This window comes from Nilaparvata lugens, chromosome 1 (assembly GCF_014356525.2).
Source record: "Nilaparvata lugens isolate BPH chromosome 1, ASM1435652v1, whole genome shotgun sequence".
Classification (NCBI taxonomy): Eukaryota; Metazoa; Arthropoda; class Insecta; order Hemiptera; family Delphacidae; genus Nilaparvata; species Nilaparvata lugens.
In genome coordinates this window covers 89,569,281-89,597,051 of record NC_052504.1, presented here as the reverse complement: position 1 = coordinate 89,597,051, position 27,771 = coordinate 89,569,281, and the positions used below count along the sequence as shown (strand labels likewise).

At 32.5% G+C, this 27,771-nt stretch overlaps 1 protein-coding gene across 1 annotated transcript in view; it reads left to right on the top strand.

Annotated features, from left to right (window-relative positions):
• Window positions 1–27,771, top strand: part of LOC111061484 — a 72,919-nt gene that overhangs the window by 16,800 nt on the left and 28,348 nt on the right. Inside the window, exons 2-11 of the mRNA XM_039445013.1 lie at window positions 6,347–6,522; window positions 8,471–8,643; window positions 9,434–9,773; window positions 10,867–11,025; window positions 12,729–12,857; window positions 16,404–16,615; window positions 18,734–18,840; window positions 20,057–20,361; window positions 22,104–22,354; window positions 26,720–26,999. Of these exons, the coding sequence (XP_039300947.1) occupies window positions 6,418–6,522; window positions 8,471–8,643; window positions 9,434–9,773; window positions 10,867–11,025; window positions 12,729–12,857; window positions 16,404–16,615; window positions 18,734–18,840; window positions 20,057–20,361; window positions 22,104–22,354; window positions 26,720–26,999 (2,061 nt within the window). The 5' untranslated portion in view covers window positions 6,347–6,417. The remainder of the gene's footprint in view (window positions 1–6,346; window positions 6,523–8,470; window positions 8,644–9,433; window positions 9,774–10,866; window positions 11,026–12,728; window positions 12,858–16,403; window positions 16,616–18,733; window positions 18,841–20,056; window positions 20,362–22,103; window positions 22,355–26,719; window positions 27,000–27,771) is intronic.

Below are 27,771 nucleotides of genomic sequence, written 5' to 3'. Positions count from 1 at the left end.
GCCTGCCTTATTATTTATTTTATAATTTGATCTACTTATAAAATATGATTATATTATCCTTTCTCAAACTGATTAAAAATACAATATTTTTAATCTTCTATTTCATTAATTTCAAAAGAGGGTACTATAATTCTATTTTATAAATAAATATAAGTATCTTTGAATTCATATAATAATTTCATTCACATTTAGTGTAATTTGTACAATGAAAAAAGTCTGAGGAGGGGAAATGTGGCGATGAAGGCGAAAAACATAAAATTCATGAAGATACTTTCAATTTCAATTCAACATTACAAAAATGAAGAATTCAATAACAATTATTGGGAATTCTCCTACATACTATTATAGTTTTCAACACTTTTCAAACTTTAGAAACTTTACTTATTGCAGCTTTCAAACTGTGCCTGCACTGTACATTTTCGAAGTGATAATGTATATGAGAAACTGTGACATCCATAATTATGACACAAGAAATAAGAGTAAATTTTCTGCACAATACCATAGGACAGCTCAGTATGAGAGAAAGCCTTCTCATATGGGTATCAAATTTATAAGTAAACTACCGTCAGCTTTGAGAGAAAATGGGAATAAGGATATTTTCAAAAAGCTATTGAAAAAATATCTAGCAAGCGGGGTATACTACAGTATCCATAAATTTATGGATGGAGAAAATTTTTGGGAGCGTTAAATTAATATTGTCATGTACATTGTATAATGTGATGTATATAGAGGAGCTGGGTGCAAAAACGACCTAAGGCGGCTGAGGTCGTTTTTGCATCAAACGGTTAAAATCATTCTCCATCATTTCAAGCACATGCCATCAAAATCTCATCGCTGTATCTTGAAAACTGACCAAGTTATACGGAATTTTCTGTCAGCATGCTGGCAGACTCTTCATATAATCAGTGCTGAACGTCAAGTCGTTGACTCTGATGGCATCGCAGCACTGCACCTACGGTTTGCTAGGTTATGCTCCAGGTTATTATGAGTATCAATCTTAATAGTTGAATAGTTTATTATTCTAAACAATAGATCAATAAAACGTATTGAATATATTTGAGAGACATGACTTTCTGCCTTGAAACTGTTGATGGATGCAAAAAAGACCTCAGTGGACTTATTTTCTATGATAAATATAAAAGTAATAAAAACTATTTATTCATCATTTCAGTAGCAAAATATTGAATTTTCATTGATATAAACACTTCAAGAGATTGGGTGCGATAATATTGAGAAAAAGTATGAGAAAATCTTTACATGCAATTTTCTCAAAACTACGTTTTGTGACTGAGGTCATTTTTGCACCAAACTCCTCGTTTATTTTGTATTCTTCTATTTTTTTTTTGACAAGTAGTCCTTCTTGACAATAATTTCCTATACTATTTTAAGAGTCTCCGGGAAGAAAATTTAATCAAATCAATCAAAACTTTTCTGAAAAATTTTCATAAAAGGGTAACCTTTCTTGAAGAAAGTCAGTATTTCAATTATCTCAGAACTCTCCTCTGGTTAGACACGCACTTCAAATGGGCGTTGCGTAGTATGATGTGTTTGAAAGCGCAAATGTAATGGCATTCTATTCTAGGCAGTTAAGCAGCAGATATAAGAGTGGTGTGGATGAGCCAACGTCCCGGTAGGTCTGATCTGCTGCTGAAAAGAGAGGAAAAAGAGAAGAAAATGAATGAAAGAGTGAGAAGGGACGAGGGAAAACAGAAGAGGACGAAAGAGAGAGGTAGAAGGGAAGAGGGAGTAGAGGGTTGCGATTAGTTGCGGCTCTGATAAACGGGTGGTTGCTCTTTAGACAAATTGGTTCGTATACTTATTAATATCACCGCAATTTCACGCAGCACCTGACGGAGTTTTTCGTTTTGACTTGCCACAGCCTGGTGCCGTATCTACAAACCTCCCTGACTTATTCTGAATGTGTTTAAACGAAACACATCTATCGACACCACAATCAAAAATCGACACCACTATCGACATGTACGACACCACTATCGTTAAAAATCTGGTGTGGTACACTCAAACAACTTTCCTTGCTCATTGATCTATAAGCCTCATTATTAAACGAGTATAATTTAAGGGAATAACATTATGTCGATTGGCGGCTAAATAATTAGAACTACTATTGTTCTTGCTTTCAGAGTATACATTTTCAGTTGTTTGAATTATGAAATTTGAGGATTTTTTGAAAGTTGTCAAAACGGCTGTTCTACAAATAGAATATCGACATGTGTTCTTTTGAAGAAACTGCTCTACTACCTACCTACCTCACGCACGAGAAGGAGTTCACAAAGTAAGTTTCTCAAGGGTGGGGTGAAACCCATGTTAGTTTCCCAGGTGGGAGACTCATGCCAGTAAATAGAGCTCATATATAACCATACAGGGTATGAATTTGAAAAAAATCGGCCCAGTCATTTTCGAGAAAATCATGATAGAAATTTAACAAAATTCATTCTTCTCAGGAATATTACGGAGCTCCTGCAATTTCCCCAGAAATGAGACTCATGTCAGTTGATGAGGCTCATAAATAGCTATCTAGGGTATAAATTTGAATGAAATCGTTATAGCCGTTTTCGAGAAAACCATGAAAAATATGGTTTCTTAGCCATTATCCGCCATTTTGAATAGAGTTTTGTTGAATTTTTTATTGTCGGATCCTCATGGTATAAGGACCTTAAGTTGAAAGTCAATCGGTTAATTTGGAATGGAGTTATCGTGTTCACAGACACACACACACACACACCCACACAGACCAACACCCAAAAATCATGTTTTTGGACTAAGGGGACCTTGAAACGTATAAGAAACATGAAATTAGGGTACCTTAAATTTTTTTGGAAAGCAATACTTTCCTTACCTATGGTAATAGGGCAAGGAAAGTAAAAAACACTACTTGTCTCTGTGAGAACTTGTCTTTGTGAGAACTTGTCTCTGTGACACGTATCCAATTCATTTCAGAGCTGCTTGAAAAATGCACTTCACTACTTCAAGAATTAAGCTGCATTAGCGTTTTTAAGTTGAAGTTGAAGATTATAGTTAGCTTTGTTGAGGTTAAAGATTATAATTGTTTGATATGCCTATGAAGTTTTAAACCGAAAACGTTGTGTGCTGCTCGAGTATCGAGTCAAGTTTACTTGTTCAAGCAAACTTGAATGAACTCTCTTGTGAGCATGATTTCTTGATATTGTACTTGATTTCTAAAATCAAGTGTTGTTTTTAAGTGAAAATGGACTAATTTAAAAAAAAGTAAAGTTAAATAACCCTTTTTCGGAATTTTGAGATGTTATCTAAATTTGGGAGAGAAATAGTACATGGAGCATCCTTAGCTTTTCTTTCCCGATCAGTGCTTCATTGTAAAAATTATAAATGAATATAAAGTTGAAATTTTAATCAAGCTTGTTAGAATTTACGGCACTTTATTTATTCTGAAGACTCACCAACTAATAAGTGAGTACGACAAGTAAGTGCAACTACTCGATAGTACGGTAGTACAATCATCGAACATGGGTATTACAGGTGGGGGAGGGGGAAGAAGTTTGACAGAGAGGGCTTCATTGAAATTCTTGGTGGGAGGTGATCTCCAAAACAGATCTTGAGAGGGAGAGCTCCAAAAAAGTTCGGAAAAATGGAAAAGTATTCGAAGCTACGTTCAGACCTCTGCACCACGAACAAGCGCATTTCGCTTTCCATTAGCTACTGCAAGGCTCTTCATATCTTCTGTATTTGTACAGGAACAGTAAGATAAAGCCATGTATAATAATCATAGCATCAGCTAATGGAATGTGAAGTACGCGTGTTCGTGGCGCGGAAGTCTGTACGTACCTTATCATGCCACTTGACCTTTTATACAAGGATACGTAAAAATTTTCCAGGTTCTACTCTTTGTTTCTAGAAGTTATCTACTCAACTACATATCTATTTTCTGTTCTGAATACGTTAAATTTTCATCTTTTTCCATTCATATATAATTATAATGCAGTGTTAGTATGCAATGGGTCTTGCAAGACCTGGCAATACATTGCCATTTGTGATAAAGAATCAATTTTCGGGGATGTGCGTCATTGGCCAAGAAGGGAGGTTGTCAACCCTACATAAGAGTATCTTCCTACAACATATTTTTCTTTTGGTGTTTAAGAAAAGTAATAATATTGAGTACCAATGTAAGTCTATTTACATTCAAATCAAATCAAATCAAATGCATTTATTGCGAAAAAGAAAACAAACAATAATTTACTCATACACATACATACACGAGAAAAAATGAAAATAAATTGTTCATAATACAATATTACACATACATGAGAGCAGAAATACCCAATTATAAAATTTCTAGGCATCACCAGCAAAAAGAAAAATCTTTGCCCGTATTCAAATTGTATACTTTATTCTATAATATGAATATACCACGGTACAATTCACTCATAAACCTATATTTAGGGAAATAAGTACTCCTAGAAAGGTACAAATACTTTTTCATATTATACTGTTTTCAACGAAAGTTTCAATTTACATTCTTCGGAATAATATAGAGGTTTGTAATAACGGCACCCAGCCGCCAGCCGCGACTCAGGCACACTTCGACCCCCTTTCTGAAAGAGGGGTCTCCTCCTGTTCCCCCCCGTACCCTTCACCATTAACACTCGATTCGCTACACACCACCAGCCTCCTCCCCTCCTCCCCTCTTCTGTTCACCCTCACCTAACGCATAACAGACGACCACCAAATCTCTTTTAGACGTCGTCAAATAGCTCTAAAAACAATTTATTTATTGCCACTAAAATAATTACTGAAGAGCTCAGTATTATGGTTGGATAAACAAACATCCACTGGGAGATACTTTCTGGTAGAAAATGAGAGCAATGAATCACATCGAGAGTTGGAGACCAACGATATATGATATTTTTATGTTGATTGAAGTAGTTTCTTAGAATATATATGAAAGACTTCCTCTGCAGTATAACCATTTCCTGTTCTACTGAACGTCTAGTTCTTGCACTTACTAGGTGCGTGATCTTCTCATCACTGAAAAATTGCAACTCAGGAGTACCTGGACCAATGGTTGGTTGACTCACTCTCTCTCTCTCTCTCTCTCTCTCTCTCTCTCTCTCTCTCTCTCTCTCTCTCTCTTTTGGTAGAGAGTTAGTGAGAAGGATATTTTTAATATTCTTTCCGAAGAATGGACATTGATATGTCCAAAGCTCCGCCAATTTATGTAGATGCATAACAATATTATCTATAGTTATTCCAAATTGCTTTTTTCATATCATATATACAGTTCAATAATTATTTTCTCAGTCTATATTATGTAAATTCATGTATAATTTTGCTGTATTTTAAGTTGTTATATATAAGTGTATAAGCCAGTATATATTGTAATCTACATAAATAAAGTACTCAATCAATCAATCTCTCTGTGTGTAGTGGTAAAGCTAATATTGTGGTTATTTGTACGAGTATATTCAATGATTTTGAATCACCAAATCCACTCATTCATCAGTATGATAATTATCATCATCATAAAATACAAATACTAATCCATCAACTTATACATTCAATATAGCTTTAGCTCATGCTGTTATACTCATAAATTAGCAGTTTATTAAGTCTTTTTTCACTAGTTTTATAGAAATTAATAATGGCATGTGAAGTCTTTCATTGTTTCTGTAAATAAACAGATTCATGCCTTCCATTCGGTGAATAGATGATGAATTTCTAATCTTTGAAATTCTCTAGGTCTTTTAAGACAGGTTTTATAGGTTGCTCCTCTGCATGGAAGAAGAATACAAAATAGACGCAACTGGTGCAGTCATTTGGATAAAATACCACCTGGAAGAATGCCCCTTGAAGTACAAAATTATAGACATAGAGAAACAATAGCATAAGTAGATATCCCATGGTATAGGGCGTTTATGTCGCAACGTTTACTGTTATCTCAAGCCAATAGTTCATGTTGTTATTCTTTCCCGTGAAGCTGTGTGACACTGGTAGTCTCTCATATTGTGCCGTTCATACACTCTCACCTCAACAAAACAGTAAAAATCGACAATAATCGACAGTAATCGGCTTGAGATAACAGTAGAAGTTGCGACATAAACGCCCTATACCATGGGATATCTACTAACGATATTGTTTCTCTGTTATAGACCTACTGGAAAAAGATATGTAGGGAGGCTAAGAAAGAGATGGGTACCGGAACAGGGTAATAAGCCCAATCCCTGAAGTGAAGATGATGATGATGAAATTCTCAAACAAGTAAAATAACCGTACGAAATTTGGAAGATTGACTTAAAGATTCGAATTTATTTTTATTAGTTAATTACTGAAAAAATCATTCTTATTTTTCTAGGAGTGAATGGTGGACTCGGTTTGTTCCCATACTGCTGCGAGGATTTTGAAATATCCAACAAAGATAAAAAAATGACTTTGAAACGGAGGTCCAGGATTTCGACTCCCGCCTGTAATCACTACCTTAGGAAGAACATTTCACTCTCCAAGAAACTTGAGAGTTTCAGATTATTGAGAGTGAGTATGCTGATCTTTTGTGACACTATTCGTTTTCTAGCTTCAATATCTGTTTGTTGTGAAGGATGGAAGCTGAGGTTGAATTATCGTTTTAAGAAGGATCAAGTGGTATAATCAAATAATCATCGAATTGTATTTTTGTTTTCGAACAATATGAAAAATCTCTTGTCACCAAATAGTCCAATTCAATATTCATAGATTGCGTGTCCACACTGAGAAAATGTTCGACAAACATGTTCGTTGAAACAGTTTGGGCAAATTTTATTATGTTTGACAAACAATGTTTGCCCGTGGCCAGTGTGGACGCGTCACCAGACAAAATATTTGTAAGTGGGGAGAACAGGTTTTATGTTTTAAATCTGTCAACACTGAAAATGTTTGGAAAAACTGTAATTTCTTGTTTGACAATTAATGATTGTCCAAACTTTTTAAAATGTTTGTCCATGAGCTCCTCAACAAACATGTTTGCCGAACATGTATGTCGAACATTTGTTCAGTGTGGACATGGCTTTTTATTCAATTGTCATACATATTATTAGGTTCAATAACTATACAACTATTCTATAACAATCTATTACTGTTCTCTGATTATACAACAGTTCAATTGATCTTCGATGAATAATAATGTTTCTAAATGTTCAGTTTATAAGTATCCTAATGAATTTAATGTTTTTTTTTATTAGAAAATTCTGTATCGTACCTACTATTATTGGGTTCAATAGCTAACTGCTCGCATATAGCTATTCTATAACAATCTATTATTGTTCCCTGCTTAATTGAATTGCTGCAATTATTCGTCGATGAATAATAATGATTTTAAATATTTAGTTTACAAGTAGCCTAATGCATTCAGTGTTTTTTCTTATCAGAAAACTCTGTATCGTATTTTTGGGTTCAATAACTACTCGTTATTCTATCCTATAACAACCTTTCACTATTCTCTGATTATACAGCAGTTCAATTGATCTTTGATGAATATAGTTATTTGTGCAACTAGTGCGCAAAGTGACAGTTTGCTGCATCGAAAGAAACGTTTACGCCCGAGCCGTAGGCGAGGGCGGAATGGTTTCTTGAGTGCAGCAAACGAACTTTGCGCACGTATTTCACATTAAATTTTTCCTACAGTTATCATTGAATATGAAAAGTGGGTACCTAATTATGGGTAAAATTGCCTGAATAATGTAGTAGTGTTTGAATGGCGAGGCGGCTGTGTGGTGTGTGCTGTGGTGGCACTGTGCTGTCGTTGTCCTTGGTTATAATATTTACTTAATAATTAGCGCGTTGTGCTTCGTTGCACCTCTGCTCACTATAGCAGCCCACTCACTGTTACCAACTTAATTTGATTTTGCTGCACTGGTGCTCCATATAACCTACTAACTATTTTGCGTTGTCATGCTGCAAATCTGGAGTACGCAAAGTACTCACTTTGCGCACTAGTGCGGAAAAGTGATTCTTTGCAGCCTGCAATCAGTGCATAAATGGTCACTTTTCAGGGTATCTGTAGGAAAATAATGTTTTAAATGTCTAGTTTACAAGTAGCCTAATTCATTCAATGTTTTATTCTTATTAAAAAGCTCTGTGACGTATCTACTATTATTGGGTTCAATAACTACTTGCATAATATAACTATTCTATAACAATCTATTAATGTTCTCTGATTGAGCTCCGTGAACTTGTAGTGCACAAGTCCGAAAAAAAATTGACAATAAACTACGAATTTTGAGTCAAAATATCCGAGCTTGTGCACTGCAAGTTCACGGAGCCCTCTGATTATACAGGAGTTCAATTGATCTTCGATGAATAATAATGTTTTAAATGTTCAGTTTACAAGTATCCCAATGCATTAAATATCTTTCCCTTATTAGAAAACCCTTATTAGAAAGAGTCTAATAGTTATTATTGTAAACTGTTTCTTGATTCAACATCTTGAAGTTAATCGATATTTTAGGAAGCTATTGGGAATGCAAAGGCACGAGTGGTGATTGGACACACTCAATGTTGTCACACTCAAGTCGTCAAACCATTGGAAACAAGACGAGATGATAGTATGATGAGACCTCCTCCACCTCCACCCACCCTTTCAGGAGACTTTCAAAGTCATCAAGTCCAGAATAAACTTGAGTAAGAAAAATCTAAAAAATTAAATTACAGTATTTTTCTGTATGTAAATTCAGTATTGTATTTTTGTAATTTGAAATGGAATTTGAATCTCTTCTTCGAGTACCTTCTTCATTGCGGAGGTTGGCTATCATCATGAAAGTTCTCATTAAACAGAAAATTGGACCTTGAATAAAAAATAAACAGTAAAATCTTTGATCTCCAACAAGTAGGTCTTGTTTAAAAATGATAAAATAGATCAAATCACCTTACCAAATTTCCAACTGCAAGACGAATCAGGGAGGTTGATAAATACATTTCCCCCCACAAAAATATACTCTCGATCACTTATTTAAAATTTACTAAAAAATGTCTGGAAATAAATATCAGTACAATGGAGATGAACTCATTCTCCATTACAGGAATAAATTAATAAGTTTGATATTGAATCGAAGTACAGTTTTGATTTTTAGATATTAGATTCAAGATAATTGTAGTTACTATTTTTAGATATTATGTTTCAAGATATTGTAGTCTTGATTCAAAAGAGATATTACTTTCTTCTCACTCGAAGACAGAGAGGCCCGATACGATAGTTTTTAAATACAGTCTTGTCGTTTCAGTTTTGAATATTGTTTCAGATTTTTTGTAGTAATGCAATAGTAATGCTTTTGCTTGCACCTGCAATTGAATACTCCACGTTTGAATTGGAATTTATGTTTTACAACTTAAGATCTTCCCACTCTAGTCTCTAGACACTTGTAGAATGAATATTGTATTATATAATATTATGATTCTGTATATTCTCTTTGAGGAAACTGGAGTTGACCAAGAGAAAGAAGCAGTTTGGGAGAAGGATGGAAATCATCGAACGTTTACTCTTTGAACAGAGATTGAAAAGAAAATTCAATCCTCTAGTTAAACCTCAAAGGAAAATAAAACAGAAATCAGTATCACAGAGTATTAGGAGACAGATTTCTGTTGTGAGAGAGCGGAAAAAATCCAATGTTTCCAAAACTAAATCTTCATCTAAGACTAACATTGAAGAACATTTGAACAGTCTCTTGTTACTCAAAACAGACGCACAGAAACCAAGAGAGGATAATCTCTTCGTATCAAATTCCACTATCAATCAAAATTTGGCTATTCATAAGGTATTGCTATTGCATCAAAAAAATAACTCGAATAACATAACTAATAATTATGATGCCAACTGAAACTCAAGTTCATCATTGTTTATTTACATAAGTATTCTCAAATTCAATTATTTGGTATAGGAAGGACTTGCCATAACAACAGTCGTAATAAGTATACTGATAATTAATTATTCCTTGAGACAGACTCAATATAAAATATAGACATGATTCAGTGTTTTCCATCATACAGAGTTTTTTGTATCACGGCTTACTAATTCTGTTTAGTAATTTATAATTAATATAGAGGAAATAATTGGTTTATACATGTTCTGGATTCGAAATACATGTTTGACGCGTCATCACATTTGAACTACTGCACTGATTAACTTGAAATGTTGCATAAAGATTCTTAATTTACTAAGAATGGATATAGACTTATTTCATCTCAATATTAATTGATTTGATATTTGAAATAAAGTTATTTAATTTTGAGTTGATTTCAGAGTTTACGTAACAATAGAAGCCTAACCAATCAGTGCTTTCTCAGAATTAAACCGTAGCTTAATTGGCAGCACGTGTGATAGTACATTCTATTGATTGCTAAATGTAACCTTATCTACATTGAATGTAAATAGTTACATAGAATAGAACATTATCATTTATCCCCAAGAATTCTCGCACTACATAACTAACATTATCAACAAAAGTTTGAAAGTTCAAAATACAAAATTTTCAAGGTATAAAAATGTATTTAATCGTGATTCGTGAATGATGTGCAGGCTCGAGACCTATCAAGCTTATTTTTTTGCTGAGAATTTTTTTGCAACTATGATAATAATTATGTACGTAATTTTGTTAAAATAATAAATGATTATTCTTTTTTTTACGTTTAGTCTACTGAACATGAGGAGATTGCACTCTATATCAAAATTTCCCCGGTGCATAGGTTACCTGCTTGTACATGATAAAAATAAATGTGTCTGGATGATTCATACATTTTACGGAATTGAATGTTCAAGTGAATATTCACTTATATTAGAAAATAATATATAGACGAGACAATAGGAAACTATGCATTCTTTAAACCTTATTGTGATTGTAATTCTTTCAGGCCATAAGACATGATTTTGAAGAAATAAATAGAATTTCTCCTGATGAAGAAATTATGAAAAATATTCGATTCTCTGAATCATTTGTGGAGAAAATCAAACAAGGGAAATTACTATTGGATAAAGGATGGGTTACTAAACCTTCAGAAATTACATTCAAGGTAATTTCACTCTAAGGTAAGTGGACTTTAATATTTCAAAGATGGATTTTCTTCTGCTGGAGAAATAAGGTGAAACCTTGTTCCCGTTTCCTTTGAGCAAGCCAAAGTTATTCATATAAGTACAGGGTGTTTCAGAAAAACGGGAAATTTTGAAAGTTGAATAATTTCAAGAAAAACAAATCTTTAAATAAAGTTTTTCATATCATTCAATAGTAAAAATAATGCCATTTTAGAATAAATAATACCATAACATTTATTTTTTGAAGATGACATTTTGCAGGTGTGTTCCTTTTCTACGCAAACATATTCCTGTAGTCTCTTCATCACATTGTCCATGGTTTGACGTAACATTACAACTGGAATTTGAAATCGCTTCTCGAATCTTGGCTTTCAATTGTGCACCAACGGAAGAATTGAAAACCAAGATTCGAGAAGCGATTTCAAATTCCAGTTGTAATGTTACGTCAAACCATGGACAATGTGTTGAAGAGACTACATGAATGTTTGCGTAGAAAAGGAGCACATCTGAAAAATTTCATCTTCAAAAAATAAAATGTCACGGTATTATTTATTCTAAAATGGCATTATTTTTACTATTGAATCATATGAAAAACTTTATTTGAAGATTTGTTTTTCTTGAAATTATTCAACTTTCAAAATTTCCCGTTTTTCTGAAACACTCTGTATAATGATTATCATATTTGAAAGAGATAGAAGTTATAGTTGAACTCATTACAGTAGGAACATAAAAATAGAGAATCTCTACAGACTATTAAGTACGGTGCCGGCTTGAAAATATCTGCTTGAAGAATTCAATTTCAAGCTCTAATACACTTACTAAATATGCATGTGATCAACTTGACACGTTCAATTTTTCAAGAATTAATGAGGTACTAAAGTGTAATAAGAATTGAGACACGAGCATTACAATTATGGAATTGCAAACGCTTTTTACCAGGCTCTGAAGATGAAGATTTCTGCAGCGACTACAGACTGAAATTTTCATTCAATCAATCAATTTTATTAGAAAAACATTTTTACATTGTTGGGTCCTGCTGAACCCGTGGGTTTTTTAGCAGGTGCCAGATCAAAACAAAAATTCCACAACTCAAAAACATAGATTCCCTCAACATTGGAAAGATGAATTCAAATACAAATTTATTTGTTCTTTGTACAAATTCATCCATACAATCACATAATATTCTCAAGAATAGAAGTATTATAATTGTACAAAATAACTTGAAGCTCACAAGACTATACTCTGTCCAAATAGGCATGAGCTCTGAAGGATTAGGCCGACCCTTTTACTACTCACACACACAAGCGCAGTCTCCTTTTGTGTGTGTGAGTAAAGGGACAGTTTGTCTTCCTGTATACTACCACAGAATACAATTAAAGAATAAATTATAGAAGTTTTCTCTGATACTACGTAGTATACATACTATATCAATGGCGCAGGTAGGCCGGGCGTGTGTGCCTGCGCGTGGGGGAGCGAGGGTCGGCTTAATCTTTCAGCGCTCATGGCAGTCTGGACAGAGTATAATGTTCTGATCTTGAGCTTGTATATATGAGCTTTAATCACAATGTATATATCACTCTGGAACCAATAGAAACAACTCTACAATATAATGTAGGCCTACATGTATGAAAATATGAGTATCCATGGTATGAGAACCTGTCATGAGTAGATGGTTGTATTTCAGTATGAAATTGATGATCCGATGGCAATATACAAGAGTAAAATTGTGATAAGAAACACCGGAAGATGTTTGGCTTACTGTGGATTCGCTGAAGTTGATTGCAACATGCTTGTACATCCAAACACGTTTACAGTAAGTTTGACGTTTAATTGAAATTCTTGAAAATTTTGAAATTTTATAACAATGAATTGTGTGATGGTTTTAATAATCGTATCACAACTATTCATATGGGCTACGAGCATCATACTAAAAAAAATAGAAATCAATCAAATTATTCTATTAAGTCTAGTAAAGTCTATGATACACATGTCATCACAGAATACAAATATAGCACAGAAGGCCAGCGGAATAGGACTTTCTGTTCACTCGTAATTGAGTAGTTCCTTTGCCAGATTTTAGATAGCGCGCAGAACCTATAGAATTATAGAAGTTTTCTCTGATGTCATCTAGTATCCTAATATTGTTAGTATATCTTTGATAACTTGTGCAGATTGCACAAAAGCACAAAAGCCTGTTGAATTTCAATCGGTTGAATTCCACGAGAACCAATCAGAGAAGCATTCTGCTCAAGAAAGTCTTCTATGATTGGTTCTTTTTTAGCATTTGATCATGATTAAAATTAAACGGATTTTTTGCAACCGGGCCTATTCAATTACTATGACCCAGTTGCACAAATGCCTGTTAAATTTTAATCATGATTAAATGCCAGGTGATCCAATCAGAGAAGCCTTCTTTCCAAGAAAGCCTTCTCTGATTGGTTCTGGTGGCATTTAATCATGATTAAAATTTAACAGGCTTTTGTGCAACCGGGCCATTAAGTTACAATAAATTTAATATTATAAGGTATACAATATTATAAAGAGTGTTTTAGAAGTAGTGTCGAACAATTTAGGGTATTTATTCCTGGATGATAGGAGACTACAAATGTTGTATTTCAAGTGTCAAATACATTTTGACAAGGTTTAACTTATTTCGGATTATGTGTAACCTTCTAAATTTGTGAGAGAAATAGCACAAGATTACCTTATTTTTTTTCTCCCTATCAATTTGATGATATGTGCTTATTGTACGATTCAATAAATAATATTTTTAGTTTGAAAATACAGTCATGTAGAACACAAAAATACATGAATCTTAGTTGATATTACAAGTAAATCAGTCAAAAATAAATTTTCGAATCGTCAGTATATGCACATTTATACCGCAGGGATGCCCACATGAGGGGTGGTCGAGGACGTAGACAGCCTCCTTGGATTTGTTGGAAGGGACTTGAAAACAATTTTATTTTCGGTGGAGGGGGGGTGCTAAAAACCAAAAAAGGTCAGCAGTGTTCAATAAAACGACTGACAACCTTTTTTGCGAGGGTGCCTGCCTATTTTTGGCAAGGCTGGAACTTGAAAAAATTTAAAATTGGGACATTCAGGAGGGGTGCGTCATTGGGATTTTGGGCTTGGGGGGCACCCCTATATATTATCGTACGTGCATATAATATACAGTCGATATATTATTGTTGATATATTATAGTCGACATATTGTTAGTTGATCCAGAGATGAACGAATATCAGATGAACGAATTCGCTTCTCTATGGTTGAACAAATGAGAATAATCTGCCACTCATTTGTATGGCATTAATTAATAGTAGAATCACTTTCTCATTAACTATCCTTAAAACCTTTCTCAAGAAGGGAGGATGTGAGCCTATTATTGATTTCAATCTATCTTGGAAAGATTTTTAAGTCCGTTTTTTATTCATTCACTATAGTGAGGTCCACGTTATAATGGCAGTGGAGAAAGATAGCAGAGCAACGTTGCCGATCCTCTGTCTTGTCCAATGCCTTCTATAGACGGTAGCTGATACAGGTTTATTGATGTAATATTAACGGTTCGTTCTCGTCTAAAATAATCATTTATATTTTATCAAGCAAGAAATTATATTTTTCAATAGTTTCATAATGAATTTTCCCAATTGAGATGAAATTTTTTGATCACTAGTAGTTCTGTGAACAGTAGACCTCACGCAGTATTCTCATCCACAAGTACCTGATTGAAACTATAGACTATATATGGAAATACAGCAATAGACTGGCTTCTCCACACATCTGTGTGATCACTTGTCAGCTGATTTATGATAAATAATTATTCTATAGTCTGATTTTACTCTAATATTGGCGTATGAAGGAGGCTCCTTTTTCCTTTTATATTATTCTTGAAATGCAAAATTTCCAAAAACCTTGTATATACGTCGACGCGCGATTAAAAAGGAACATACCTGTTAAATTTCATGAAAATCTATTACCGCGTTTCGCCGTAAATGCGCAACATATAAACATTTAAACATTTAAAAATTCAAACCTTCAAACATTGATGCCCCGTTTCACCAACCTTGGTCAAGGCATTTGAACATGGTTAAAGTCTATCAGCTGGTCAAATCAGAATAATTCGTTCCACCAACACCAGCTACGTTTAACCACGGTCAAACCAATGGCTAATTTTGACTGCCGCCAAACGGGCGATCAAATATTTTGAACGCAGTCAAAAGACTGGCTCGATCAATTTTTTTGCTTGTTTGTAGGTTACCGTACCATTTATGTTTTTGACGCAATGAAAAATTTCAAAGTTTTTAGTGCGATTGAATTTAGTTGTAGTAAGTTATTTATTAGGTTTGTTCTCGGAATCTTTTAATTATTAGTGAATTATTATAGTATACAAAATAAAGGAAGATATTGGAAAAGATTTGCTTAACTCTTTTATTACACAGTAGGCCTATGCTATTCAATCCTTACATCAACCAATGTATCTCACTAGAATTGGAATGTTCTTTTGTTCATTAATAATTGTCAAAAATGATGGTGATTTGTAAATTCTTTGTACGAATGTATTCAATTCATATTTGAAATATTATTATAAATTAATGTAGATGTGTGATTATACATAACGTCTGTGCCAGGGGGGTATATAAGAAGATGGCCTAGGGGGCCTGCCCCGAAATAATGAATATGAAAAAAAATTAGTACAGTAATTACAAAAAAAGTACAGTACGGTAATATGAATTTTTGACGGCCTGACGATAAAGTAAAAAGAGCATTCAGCGCAAATTTCCCTCTGAATATGAGCAGCGAAACTGATATTGAGTATCATGGAGTGTTACTATATTCACTATATTACAGAATTAAATTTGGATTTTCGTTTAATAATAATTAATAAATCATTAGCATTTGAAAAATTGCAATATCTCAGTAATTTCTATCCATAAAAATCAGATGTAGCCAATAGCAAGCCAGCAAACATGTTGGCCAACTTCAGAAAAGTACAGCTACAAGAGTTGACCATGTTGATCGACGGAGTTTTGATCAATCCCGAGGTTGGTGAAACAGTTGTATGTTTGAACGTGTGATCAAATTTCGACTATGGTCAATTGACCATGGCTAGGCTATATTTGATCGAGGTTGGTGAAACCGGGCATAAGAGAAATGCCAAACCGTCGACTTGAATCTTAGACCTCACTTCGCTCGGTCAATTAATTATTAATTCAAAGCCGATCTGGCAACAGAGCAAAGCGAGAAAGAGATAGCGCTATCCGCTTTGTTGAATGATAGACAAGAATAGCAATACCATTGCTAATCAAACACTGCCATTATAACGTGGACCTCACTATAATAATGTATATTCATTTGCAGGGTATCAATGACATAGAGCGTATTTATCCTGGGATGTCTCTGAACTTTGAGCTAACATTTTGCACACATGGTGAAATTAATGGCGATCTCCGAGCAAAAGCCTACTTTCTAACAAGAAGAGAGGGTCAAGGAGGTTACATAGAAATTCCAGTCATTTGTCATCCGACAATTTGTGTAGATCTACAACCTAGTGTGGTGACAACTAATATCCAGTTAGTATATTTTTCACTCTCTCAATCATATTAGTAGTAGTTGTATATTAGTATAGTTAAAACCACTCCACTTATATGGGCTAATTTGTACAAATTAATAAAAACAATTAAGTTTGTAGTGTGAATGTTGATGTTGTGGAACTTTTCCATAATTGAATAGACTAAAAATGTTGTCAAAAATCCACTTTAACTAAATAAAAATTAATATTTTACAGGAGCATGCTTTCGTGTGTGCTCACACATCATCAGCTGTAAGTTAAAGTGTAACTAATAAAATAAAATAAATACTAAAAAAATAAAAATCCACTTTAGTTAAATATAAAAATTAATATTTTATTAGTTACACTGTAACTTACAGCTGATGATGTGTGAGCACACACGAAAGCATGCTCCTGTAAAATATTAATTTTTATTCAAAGTGGATTTTTGACAACATTTTAAGTCTATTCAATTAATAAAAACAATATAACAACTTGTAGTACCCTTTATTATTGAAAACTTTAAAATATTTCAACGACTAGTTTCGACCATAACTTGGGTCATTTTCAAGTTGAGATAACATTTCTAATAATAAAGGGTACTACAAGTTTTTATATTGTTTTTATTATTAGTATAGTTGTATATTAATTAGTGTATAAGTCAGTACCGTAAAACGGGGTGAATAGGGACAAAAACTGGGAAAATTTAATTTTTTCTAATAACCTCTTTCTTATTCAATTTGTATAGTTCTACCTAATTTATTCTGATAGAGGGGATTCTTCTGTACACATAGAAATCATCTATTCAACTTGATTTCTATGCTGTCGGCAGCTGTGCTTCTTGTTGCTTCTTTGAACAGATAGAAACGTAACCTGAAAATTTTTGTCTGGACATTTGAACTGTTTGTAGTCATAAGCTAGAAGTATTTTTCTATGAATTCTACTGATTCTAATAAGTAATAACACATAAAATATGTGAGCTTTAAATGGTATTTATTTAGTCTAGATTTTTTTTTATCTTGACCATTTGTATGTTGAGGTGGGGTGAATAGGGACACTGCCTAAAACTTGTGTTTGCTGGTTCTATAGAAGCTTAAAGACTTATCTGGAAGTAGTCAACGTTGTTAAGGAGGAGAAGGAAATTGGGTGCGAGTTAAATTCCAATATGACACAGGGGTAAAAGTATTTATTGGGAAGGTTGAAGAAAAAGTTTCTGGTGATAAGTTCATGGGATCATTCCTTCGACAAAAAAATTCCGTGAAAATGCAAAATGTTTATATTTTTCCAGATTTTCCACATGTCTGCAAATTCAATAATGATCAAGTTTTAATTCTGAAAGATCCCTCTAGTAAGAGAGGAAGATATTTTTTCAATGAAGAGCTGATACAATATTGAACTCTGTTAATGACTTAATTATGGATTTCATTTTTTATCGAATATTTTTTAACTTCAAATGTATTTTCTTAGTTTATTTTTATTTAATATATAATTAAAAATATTTCATTCTATTTATATTCTATTAATAAGGTCCTTTGTGTCCCTATCCACCCCGTAATAGGTCTGAAAAGGAACTTACATGCTATACACACTTGCGTCCCCATTGACCCCACCATTGGGGTGAATAGGGACAGCAATAAAATAGATAATAATGAAAAAGAGGGTGGATGCAATAAAAATTGTTTAATCCAAGAGATACCTATACCAAGAGTGGAAGCCATAAGTGGATCACACACAGAATAAAATAATTTTTGTGTAACTTATGAGAAAAAAGTGTGGAAAACTGTCCCTATTCACCCCATTCTACGGTATCTATATGTTGTAATCTACATAAATAAAGTATTCAATCAATCAATCAATCATTTCTATTATTTGAATGAAGTATACTTTTTCAAAAGTATTCAGCACTTTTTATGAGTATCATCATAAAGTAGGCTATTATATTATAAAGTATCATTGCACTTTATTATGATATCATAGAATGCATCCCAATGGCACACAAAGTCAAATATATGAAAAAGTAATATTTTTGCCAGGGTAAATTCAGATTTATTTCAGGCATGGGTATAAACATTATACGAATATTAATGGAACAAAATAATAAGTGATGATAATTTTATAAATTATTATTTTGAAGTTTCAGAAAAATGAATTACTGGGATGATCCAACTACGAAAATAGTATTCCTTATAAATCCTGTAGATACACCTTGTGATGTGCATTTTGAATCAAATTGTGATAATCTATTAGGTGAGTTTTACTAATAGAAGCCTGAAAACAGTAGTCTATAGGCTAGTGAAATGGTATCACAATACCTCTCATTAAGCTTAATTTATTGTTTAGTTACACTTATTTATTGTAAAGTGTGAATAAAAGTCATTTATCAATCTATCTATCTAAGCTCATTGAGGAGGCTGTGAAAATATAGAAAATTTCAAGATACTTTATATGTTAGAAAAGTTACGTGTGTAATCCTACCACATAATAGTTTCTGAAAAATGTTTTTAAGGCTGTGCAAAGGCTGAAAATAAACTTCCTACTGGTGATATTTTTCAAAGTTTTTCGATTTGTATATCATCAAGCTATCAAAATGAAAAAGTTTTTTCAGGAAAACATTTTTTTCTAATCATTACTTTTAGACATTATGAGTGACTGAAGTTTGAATTTTTGGGACAGAATATCTCAAATTCGGTAAGATATAAATATAAATCCATGAGATTTAGAGGATGGATTCTTCATGGTACTGTTGATCTAGTAGAACAAAAATTTTATAAAAATATATATTTTTAAAAAAGTTATTCAATTTACCAAAAATAACTCAACTAAAAGTTATTTTTGGTTATTTTTAGTAAATTGAATAACTATCTTAAAAATTAATATTTTCAGAAAACTTTTGTTCTACTAGATCAACAATACCATGAAGAATCTATCCTCTAAATGTCATGGATCCATCTCTTACCGAATTTGAAATGTTCTGTCCCAAAAATTTAAACTTTAGGCGCTCATATCTCAAAAAGTAATGATCAGAAAAAAATGATTTCCTGAGAAAACTTTTTCATTTTGATAGCTTGATGATATAAGAATCAAAAAACTTTGAAAAATATCACTAGTAGAAAGTTTATTTTTAGCCTTTGCACAGCCTTAATGTGTTAAGTAGTTAGATGGATTGGAATGAAGATTGTAAAGGTTTTATTATTAAAACACTTATTCATTTGTATCAGTTTATTAGACATACCGTAGTTATTACATCACAAGATACAATGAACATCTACATTATTTATTAGCGTTGTTATGCCGCGCAATCTGCCAATGCCTTATGTATCATGAGCATGACATTCATATATTACAAAGATAATATTATTACTTTTTCATTAATAGTGAGATCTTAGGTCTTAGAAGCGAATTACCTCTAGACATATATTATCAAATAAATTAATCATAATTTCAAATTGTTTTGATCCCCCAGAGAAATTCAGAGAGAATCTGAGAAGGTTGAACAAAGACAAAAAGAGCTTTGATTTGGACAAGAACTATGGCAAGAGGATAAAAACCGAAATCTCAAAAATAGTAGCCAGTTATATATTCGACTACATTTTGTATAATATTTTTGAACCAATACAAACAGAACCCCGCTACTTTGCTGAAATACCCAAGAAATCAAAGTTACCTCTCACTATAAAATTCACACCACAACTTGTGAACAAGGAGGATTTTATCGTGAAAAAAATAAACGCGAATTTTTCCGTCAAGAACCAGGTCTTCCTAAAAAATGTGAGTACTGTATTAATATTTCATTCAGTGAAATTTGAGTTGATGTGAACAGGGAGAGTAATTTTTCATACCGTATCATAATTTATCTAATCATCTGACTCCTAAAAAGTAAAGGATAGCAGATTATTCTGGCGATCATTTCATCAAGGTTGAATGTAAATATTTATAGAAAAAATTAATGACAATAATAATAATTCTTATTGATGGATTGTATAAAATATTATTTTAAAAATTCAAACATAACGTTATCTAGTCATCTGACTCAAATTACATGACAATAATAATAATTCTTATTGATCTAGTCATCTGCCTCCTTATAAATAAAGGATAGCAGATTATTGTGGCGATCCATTTCATCAAGGTTGAATGTAAATATTATTAAAAAAATTAATGACAATAATTATAATTCTTATTGATGAATTGTATGGAATATTATTTTAAAAAATTCAAACAAACGTCATCTAGTCATCTGACTCCTTATAAATGAAGGATAGCAGATTATTGTGGCGACCCATTTCATCAAGGTTGAATGTAAATATTATAAAAAAATTAATGACAATAATCATAATTCTTATTGATGAATTGCATGAAATATTATTTAAAAATTCAAACATAACGTCATCTAGTCATCTGACTCATATTACATGACAATAATAATAATTCTTATTGATCTAGTCATCTGCCTCCTTATAAATAAAGGATAGCATATTATTGTGGCGATCCATTTCATCAAGGTTGAATGTAAATATTATTTAAAAAATTAATGACAATAATTATAATTCTTATTGATGAATTGTATGGAATATTATTTTAAAAAATTCAAACATAACGTTCATTGATAATTTGCATACAAAATACGAATACGAAAATACTAATAACAAAACTATTGGAAATCTCGTTGATGAATTGCATCATTATCGTTGAAAAAAAGTGAAATAAATGATATAAATTATTCTCATTGATGAATCCCATCTCAAGTAATCTGTGTGATGCAATCCATGCATTCTATTCCCATTTTTACATATATTTTTTCTCCATTATCCACATAATTTTAACCCTATAGAGACATACTTACTTGATGCTAACACAGTAGACACACTGGAGTGTTGAACACCCCAATTTAATTTCGCATTAGCCCATACTTCATCATTTCTTATCATTTTTGTTCCAAGTGCATACAGAAATCGAAAGTAAAGCACTGCTTATCAATATTTATACTAATTTTTGAAGTACGTATGTTCCGCCTAAGTGTTGGAGCTCCTAATCCGGTTTGAACGAATGGCTTGATCATTACCAATGACAACTTTATCAAAAACTCACGTCTCTTATTTTATTGTTTCGAATCTCAAGTTGTAGAAAATCATAGCATTTATTCCAATCTGATCCATCATCCCATACCACATTCGTAGTGACAATACAAGTAAATCTTTGTAATAAAAGTGTTTGATAAAAGTCCTACGTGGAAGACACTCTGGGGTGTTAGACACCCCAAACGAAGAACAAGATGAGCTGGTGACCTTGTAGAATGCTATTACTGACTGGAAGTGGTAGAGAGTAGTTGACAATACTACAAAACTTATTTAGACTGGGCAAAAATTCCCATCTGTTTGATATTGTCAACTGCAGAACAGAAAAAAAATCCCTGGGGTGTAAAACACCCCAGTGTGTCTCTTTAGGGTTAAATTTAAAATGTTTGTAACATGTTGCTTTTTCTGAGGTGAAAACTTTTTCATTCATTTCAGGAAATAACAGTTCATGCAAAAACTGAAGGCCTCCCAATAGTGATTGAGCCGCACCTCCTTGATTTCAAAATTGGACTGGTTGGCGCTTGTCCAGTGCAAACTACATTCTTTGTTACAAACATAGGCAAGATTGCTGTCCCTCTGAAAGTGACAGTTGATCGGGACTTGGGGAAGTTTGTTACTATAAGACCCAAGAACTTCTCCGCAATTGCTGGGCAGACTACTTCAGTTAGTGTGTGCTTGCAGATAGGGTGAGGATGATTCATATCAATTTCAATTAATAGAAACAATATGAAAACCTTGTAGTACCCTTTATTATTAGAAACTTTAAATTTAAACTTTTAAACATTAGATTTGTACAAAAGTAGGCAGCCCATGTATGTGAAGTGTTTTTAATTTCAATTATTATCGCTATGCTGAAATACTTCAATGTTTCACTGTAGCCTACCTATGATAAAATTTTCAGTTTTTGAACGTAATGCCTCAAACATATTCCTTTATTATTTATTTATCTATTTATTGTGTAGAAATACTTAACATGAGGATGACAGGCACAACAGGCTCATGCCCAGAACTACCCCATTTCCAATTTATACTATACTGTCCAAATCAAAATGTTGGTTATGTCACTTTCACTTTTCAAAATACAATTAACACTCTTCAATACTCAGATAAACGAGCAAATTTTGAATCAAATAGATACTATTGAAGTCTAGAATCAAAAAATCTAGAACAGTATTTTAATAAATATTCAAAAAGTCTAAATTTTGAATGAAACTAGAAATTTTTGAGCTAAAAACATCACACTTTGATGTTTATTGATTTATTTATTCATTATATTATTGATTGATGATTATTCATTTAATAATCATTACATTACTTCAATGTTTTGGGAATAATCCCATTTGATAGGTAATTATGGTGCAGATAATGTGAGAAATCTGAATGCCAGTATGCAATCAGACCTCAACTTATTATCTCTTTGGTTTTCTTTTAATAAATTGAAACTCAATGCGGATAAAACAACCTACATCAACTTTTCGCTCTCTGTTCATTTTCCTTTGAAATCCCGCTAAAATACCACAATATTAACTGTATAAATCAAGCTGATTGTGTTTGCTGTGAAATATTACAGTCCAGCAAAGTAAAATATTTGGTTGTGTTGATGGAGTAGGCCTATGACCTTCTGTGGAAGGAGCATATTCGAACATTGAAAAATAGTCTAAGATTGCTTCTCCACCGATTTTATCATATAAAAAAATTATGTTCTAATTCTGTACTGAAAAACATATATTTCTCCTTAGCTCACTCCATAATTTCGTATGGTATTTCATGTTGGGGATGTACCTACATTACCCACTTGAAACCTCTAATCACTCTACAGCGATCCTTGCTCAGATTCATTCAAGAACCTCCTGCTATACGTGCTGACCTTTTCAGCGGTCTAAGCATTTTGAGTCTCCGATCTTTATATATTTACAAGGTTCTGTTACAATTTTATTGGGCCAGTGGCAATCAAGGCAATACAGTAGATTTTGCTGGGCAGGGGCCGTTGACTCGTGAAGCTGGACAGATATAAGGGTTCCAAGGCCTAACTCAACTTTTTTCGCAAATCGTTTCTTTTTTGCAAGGTAAATTCTTGAACAGGTTGCCAGGGGAAATTTCACTTGTAGTTTGCCAGGGGAAATTTCACCACATCTGTTTAAACGTAGATTGAATTTTTTTCTAATTGCTATGCCCGAACAAAATGTAGAGAGCATGTACAACATTATTGTGTAGTATCTGTTTTGTTTTTTTCTTTGTTTCAAGTTTCTCATAGTGTGATAGACTTCACTTTTATGGATATTGTATCGTCGCTGTAACTTAAGACAATTTTTCAAGTACTTCATATGTTCTTAATGCTCAACTAATATCATGGTCTGTTAGCATTTAAGAGATGAAAAATTTCCGATGTTCAAACCTTCAAAGTTCATTCTTGTTAAATTCTGAATATATATATTTTTTAATCGGTATCATTTGAAATTCATAATTTATATGTATGTATTCGATACTCCCATATGCGGTCAGCTCGAAAGAGCTTGTGTAATGTGTCTACATACTTTATGTATGTAATATTGTAATAAATAAATAAATTTGTCAGTACTAATACTAATAATACTATAACACTAATTTAAAAAATTCAAATTTCAAATTTATTGTTTCATTTCCATGATGTATACAATATGATATCAAACAGTAGACATGAAAATTGCCATAATGAAAATGAAAATCAGCACCAGCAAAAGTACAACTTGCTTGTTGGTGGGAGTCCATCCTAATACTAAATTTAACTAGTTTATTAAACTGAATTCAACTAATTTTAAATAAATTGAATATTTAGCAAAAAAGAAGGAGAAAATAAACCATAAGTTGAAATATACTTAAAAATAAGTTAATACTTGAAAATTTTAAGTATTAACTTATTTTTATCAGTTAACTTAACAATTATTTAATAGTTAATTGAATAGAGCAAACAAATAATACAATATATTCAGAAAAAACAGGTTTTTGCCCAAAACTTATATTATAGGATACATTTCTACACTATTCGTTCAACCTTTCCTTCATTATAGAAAAGATCCCAAAAAATATATAAAATTATATAAGCCAATACAAACGTCATATTTCTTAAATCAGAAAGTTATAGAGGGAACACAGTTGGCTTTGATGTATCGGTGTATATTATTTATTTATTTTATTTTCATTTTATTTCAGTATATGGTTCTATAAACTTTATTTTTGAGATTTTTTTATTTTATTATCAGATTATTAAATTTCAGATATGAATTTATCCAGTTATTTATTACAAGAGAAAGCAATACAAGTTGGAAATAACAGAAATGATAGCTAAAAATTACTTTTTCGCCCCACTTGGATGTAATGAGCTGGTTTACGTGCGTCATATGGAGGCCGAAAGTGATTGTTTTCTGACCAGGCCGGTAAAATTTTTACGGCCCTAGGGCTGTAAAATAACCTTGAAGTCAGCTGATTCTGATTTGATGTGAACGTGTTTACAAAATAGTTTATGAAACGGAATCAGTTTATGCTTCTAGAATTGAATAAAGTTTTTGCAATAAGATACTATCATTTCATTTGGATGAATGAAATACAAATGAGATATTATAAACTATTCAAATTCAATTTTCAGAGTATAATAGAATCTAACCTCAAACATCCTAGTACAGCGTTTATCACGGAACATGGTGGATAAACGGAATCATTTTATGCTTCTAGAATTCAATAAAGTATTCTGTAATAATATACTATCATTTTATTTGGATGAATAAAATACAGATAAGATTTATATTATAAACTATTCAAATAATTCGATTTTCAGAGTAGGATAGAACTTCTAACCTAAACTTCCGTTGACATTCAGATTGGCCAAATTTCAAGTGTGCTAAAACAGCTGATCAAAAACTTTTCATTATTTGTGTTTATCATTCAATAATTAAAACATTTATAATAATATCATCTTATTGTCATTTGGAAGAATAAAAAGTATAAACTCAACCTCTCACATAATTGAACATAATCTTTTAGGTTATTTAGACAAATCAGAATAAAAAAAAATACTTGGACAATTTCCTGATATTCAGATTACCGTACCTAAGATTTGCTAGAGCTATGACCTTCCTGTTTTGCTTTCGGAAGTGCCTAATAAACAATTATTCTTATGTTTACATTGTTTATTTTTCTGTGTGGCGAAAAATAACGTTCTCACCATGGGCAAAAATGTTTTTCCGGCTCTCAATCTTTTCTAGTCCTCGGCCTACGGCCTCGGACTTGAAAACCGATTTCGAGCCAGAAAAGTCTCATTTTCGTCCCTAGGTGCGAAATATACTATTTCGCCAAACTGTACAGAAAGCAGCTGTTTTCCAGTCCCTACATGGATCTGAAAGATATTGCTTGCAGACGACTCTCGTCTGATGTCAGAACAGGTTTCTTTCCGGCTAAGGCCGAAAACTTTTCATTATTTGTGTTTATCATTCAATAATAATTAGAACATTTATAATAATATCATCGTATTGTCATTTGAAAGAATAAAAAAGTATAAACTCAACCTCCCACATAATTGATTATTATCTTTTAGGTTATTTAGACAAATCAAAATAAAAAATAAAAATTCTTGGACAATTTCCTGATATTCAGATTACCTCAGAGCTATGACCTTCCACTTTTGCTTTTGGAAGTGCTTAATAAATAATTATTCTCATATATATATATATATATATATATTATATATATATATATATATAATATATATATATATATACATATATATATATATATATTGTTTATTTTTCTGTGTGGCGAAAAATAGCGTTCGCACCACGGACAAAAAATGTTTCACGGCCTACGGCCTCGGACTTGAAAACCGATTTCGAGCTGGAAAAGTCTCATTTTCGGCCCTAGGTGCGAAATATACGATTTCCTGTAGAAAATGTTGTTGAAACATTTATCCATTCATTATTCGAGGATGAATAAGAAAAATATGATTTTTGAATACTACTCCACTAACGAGCCATTTTCAATCCTTTTTGGTCAAATGTATTATACATTTTCATGTTTATCAGTCCAGGTTTCGAAGAAGCTGCAAACAGATTCATAGACCGAGTTATGAAACTACTCGAGTTCCCAATCTACATCCATCAGGCTTCTGTCCAACATAAGGACAAGATCACGCCTCTCACTCTTCCTGCAATGGCAATTTTGGCAAACTCTTTTGCACTGGAGGTCTCTGAGAAATCCATTGACTTTGGAACTGTTCGCCTCTCAACATCCAGTTTACGCCGATTGAGAATTGTCAATCGGTCGCCATTGCTTCAGTTTTATGGTTTCCTCAATGTGCCGGATGTAATGCCAATTTTACATTTCATGAATTATTATTCAATAGAGATTGAAATTCTAGCTCTTAATAGCAAAGCTGCACCTATATATTACAACTATCGGCTATCCACTATTCATTGCAACAAAAAGTACGTACCGTACCTACATAAGCCCTACGCAAACAAAAATGCAAACTACTGTATAGGCCTACATCAAATAGTTGTCAAATAAGAAATAATCATACAAAAATAGCTTCAATAATAATGTTTTGCAGATGATTGCTGAAATATTATAATAATTATAAAACACAATAAAAAATTATCGAAAGTGCCCTCTGTTTTATTACAACACTATAGTGAGGTCCACGTTATAATGACAGTATTTGATTAACTTTGGTGTTGCCATCCTTGTCTATCATCCAATAATACAGGTAGTACTATCAATTTCTAGCTCCACAACGATGCCAATTATGTTTTTGACAATGTAAAAATATGATGAATAAGGACAGAGAATCGGCAACGCTATTTTCCAATCTTTTACGCTATTATCCACTGCCATTATAACGTGGACCTCACTATACTGGTATCAACTCTTCAAGCCATTTTGAAGAGTTGAAACTAAAATTAGTAGTACTATATTGCTATAAAATGGAGGGTACTTTTTACAATTTCTATTGTGTTTCAATAGCCATTAGACTCTCAAAAAATAGTAAATATTATTATAAACTATTAATGTTAATTTTTAGCCTGACATGGGCAGAATTGAAAGCATAGAAACTCTTTATTTGTGTAAATAACTT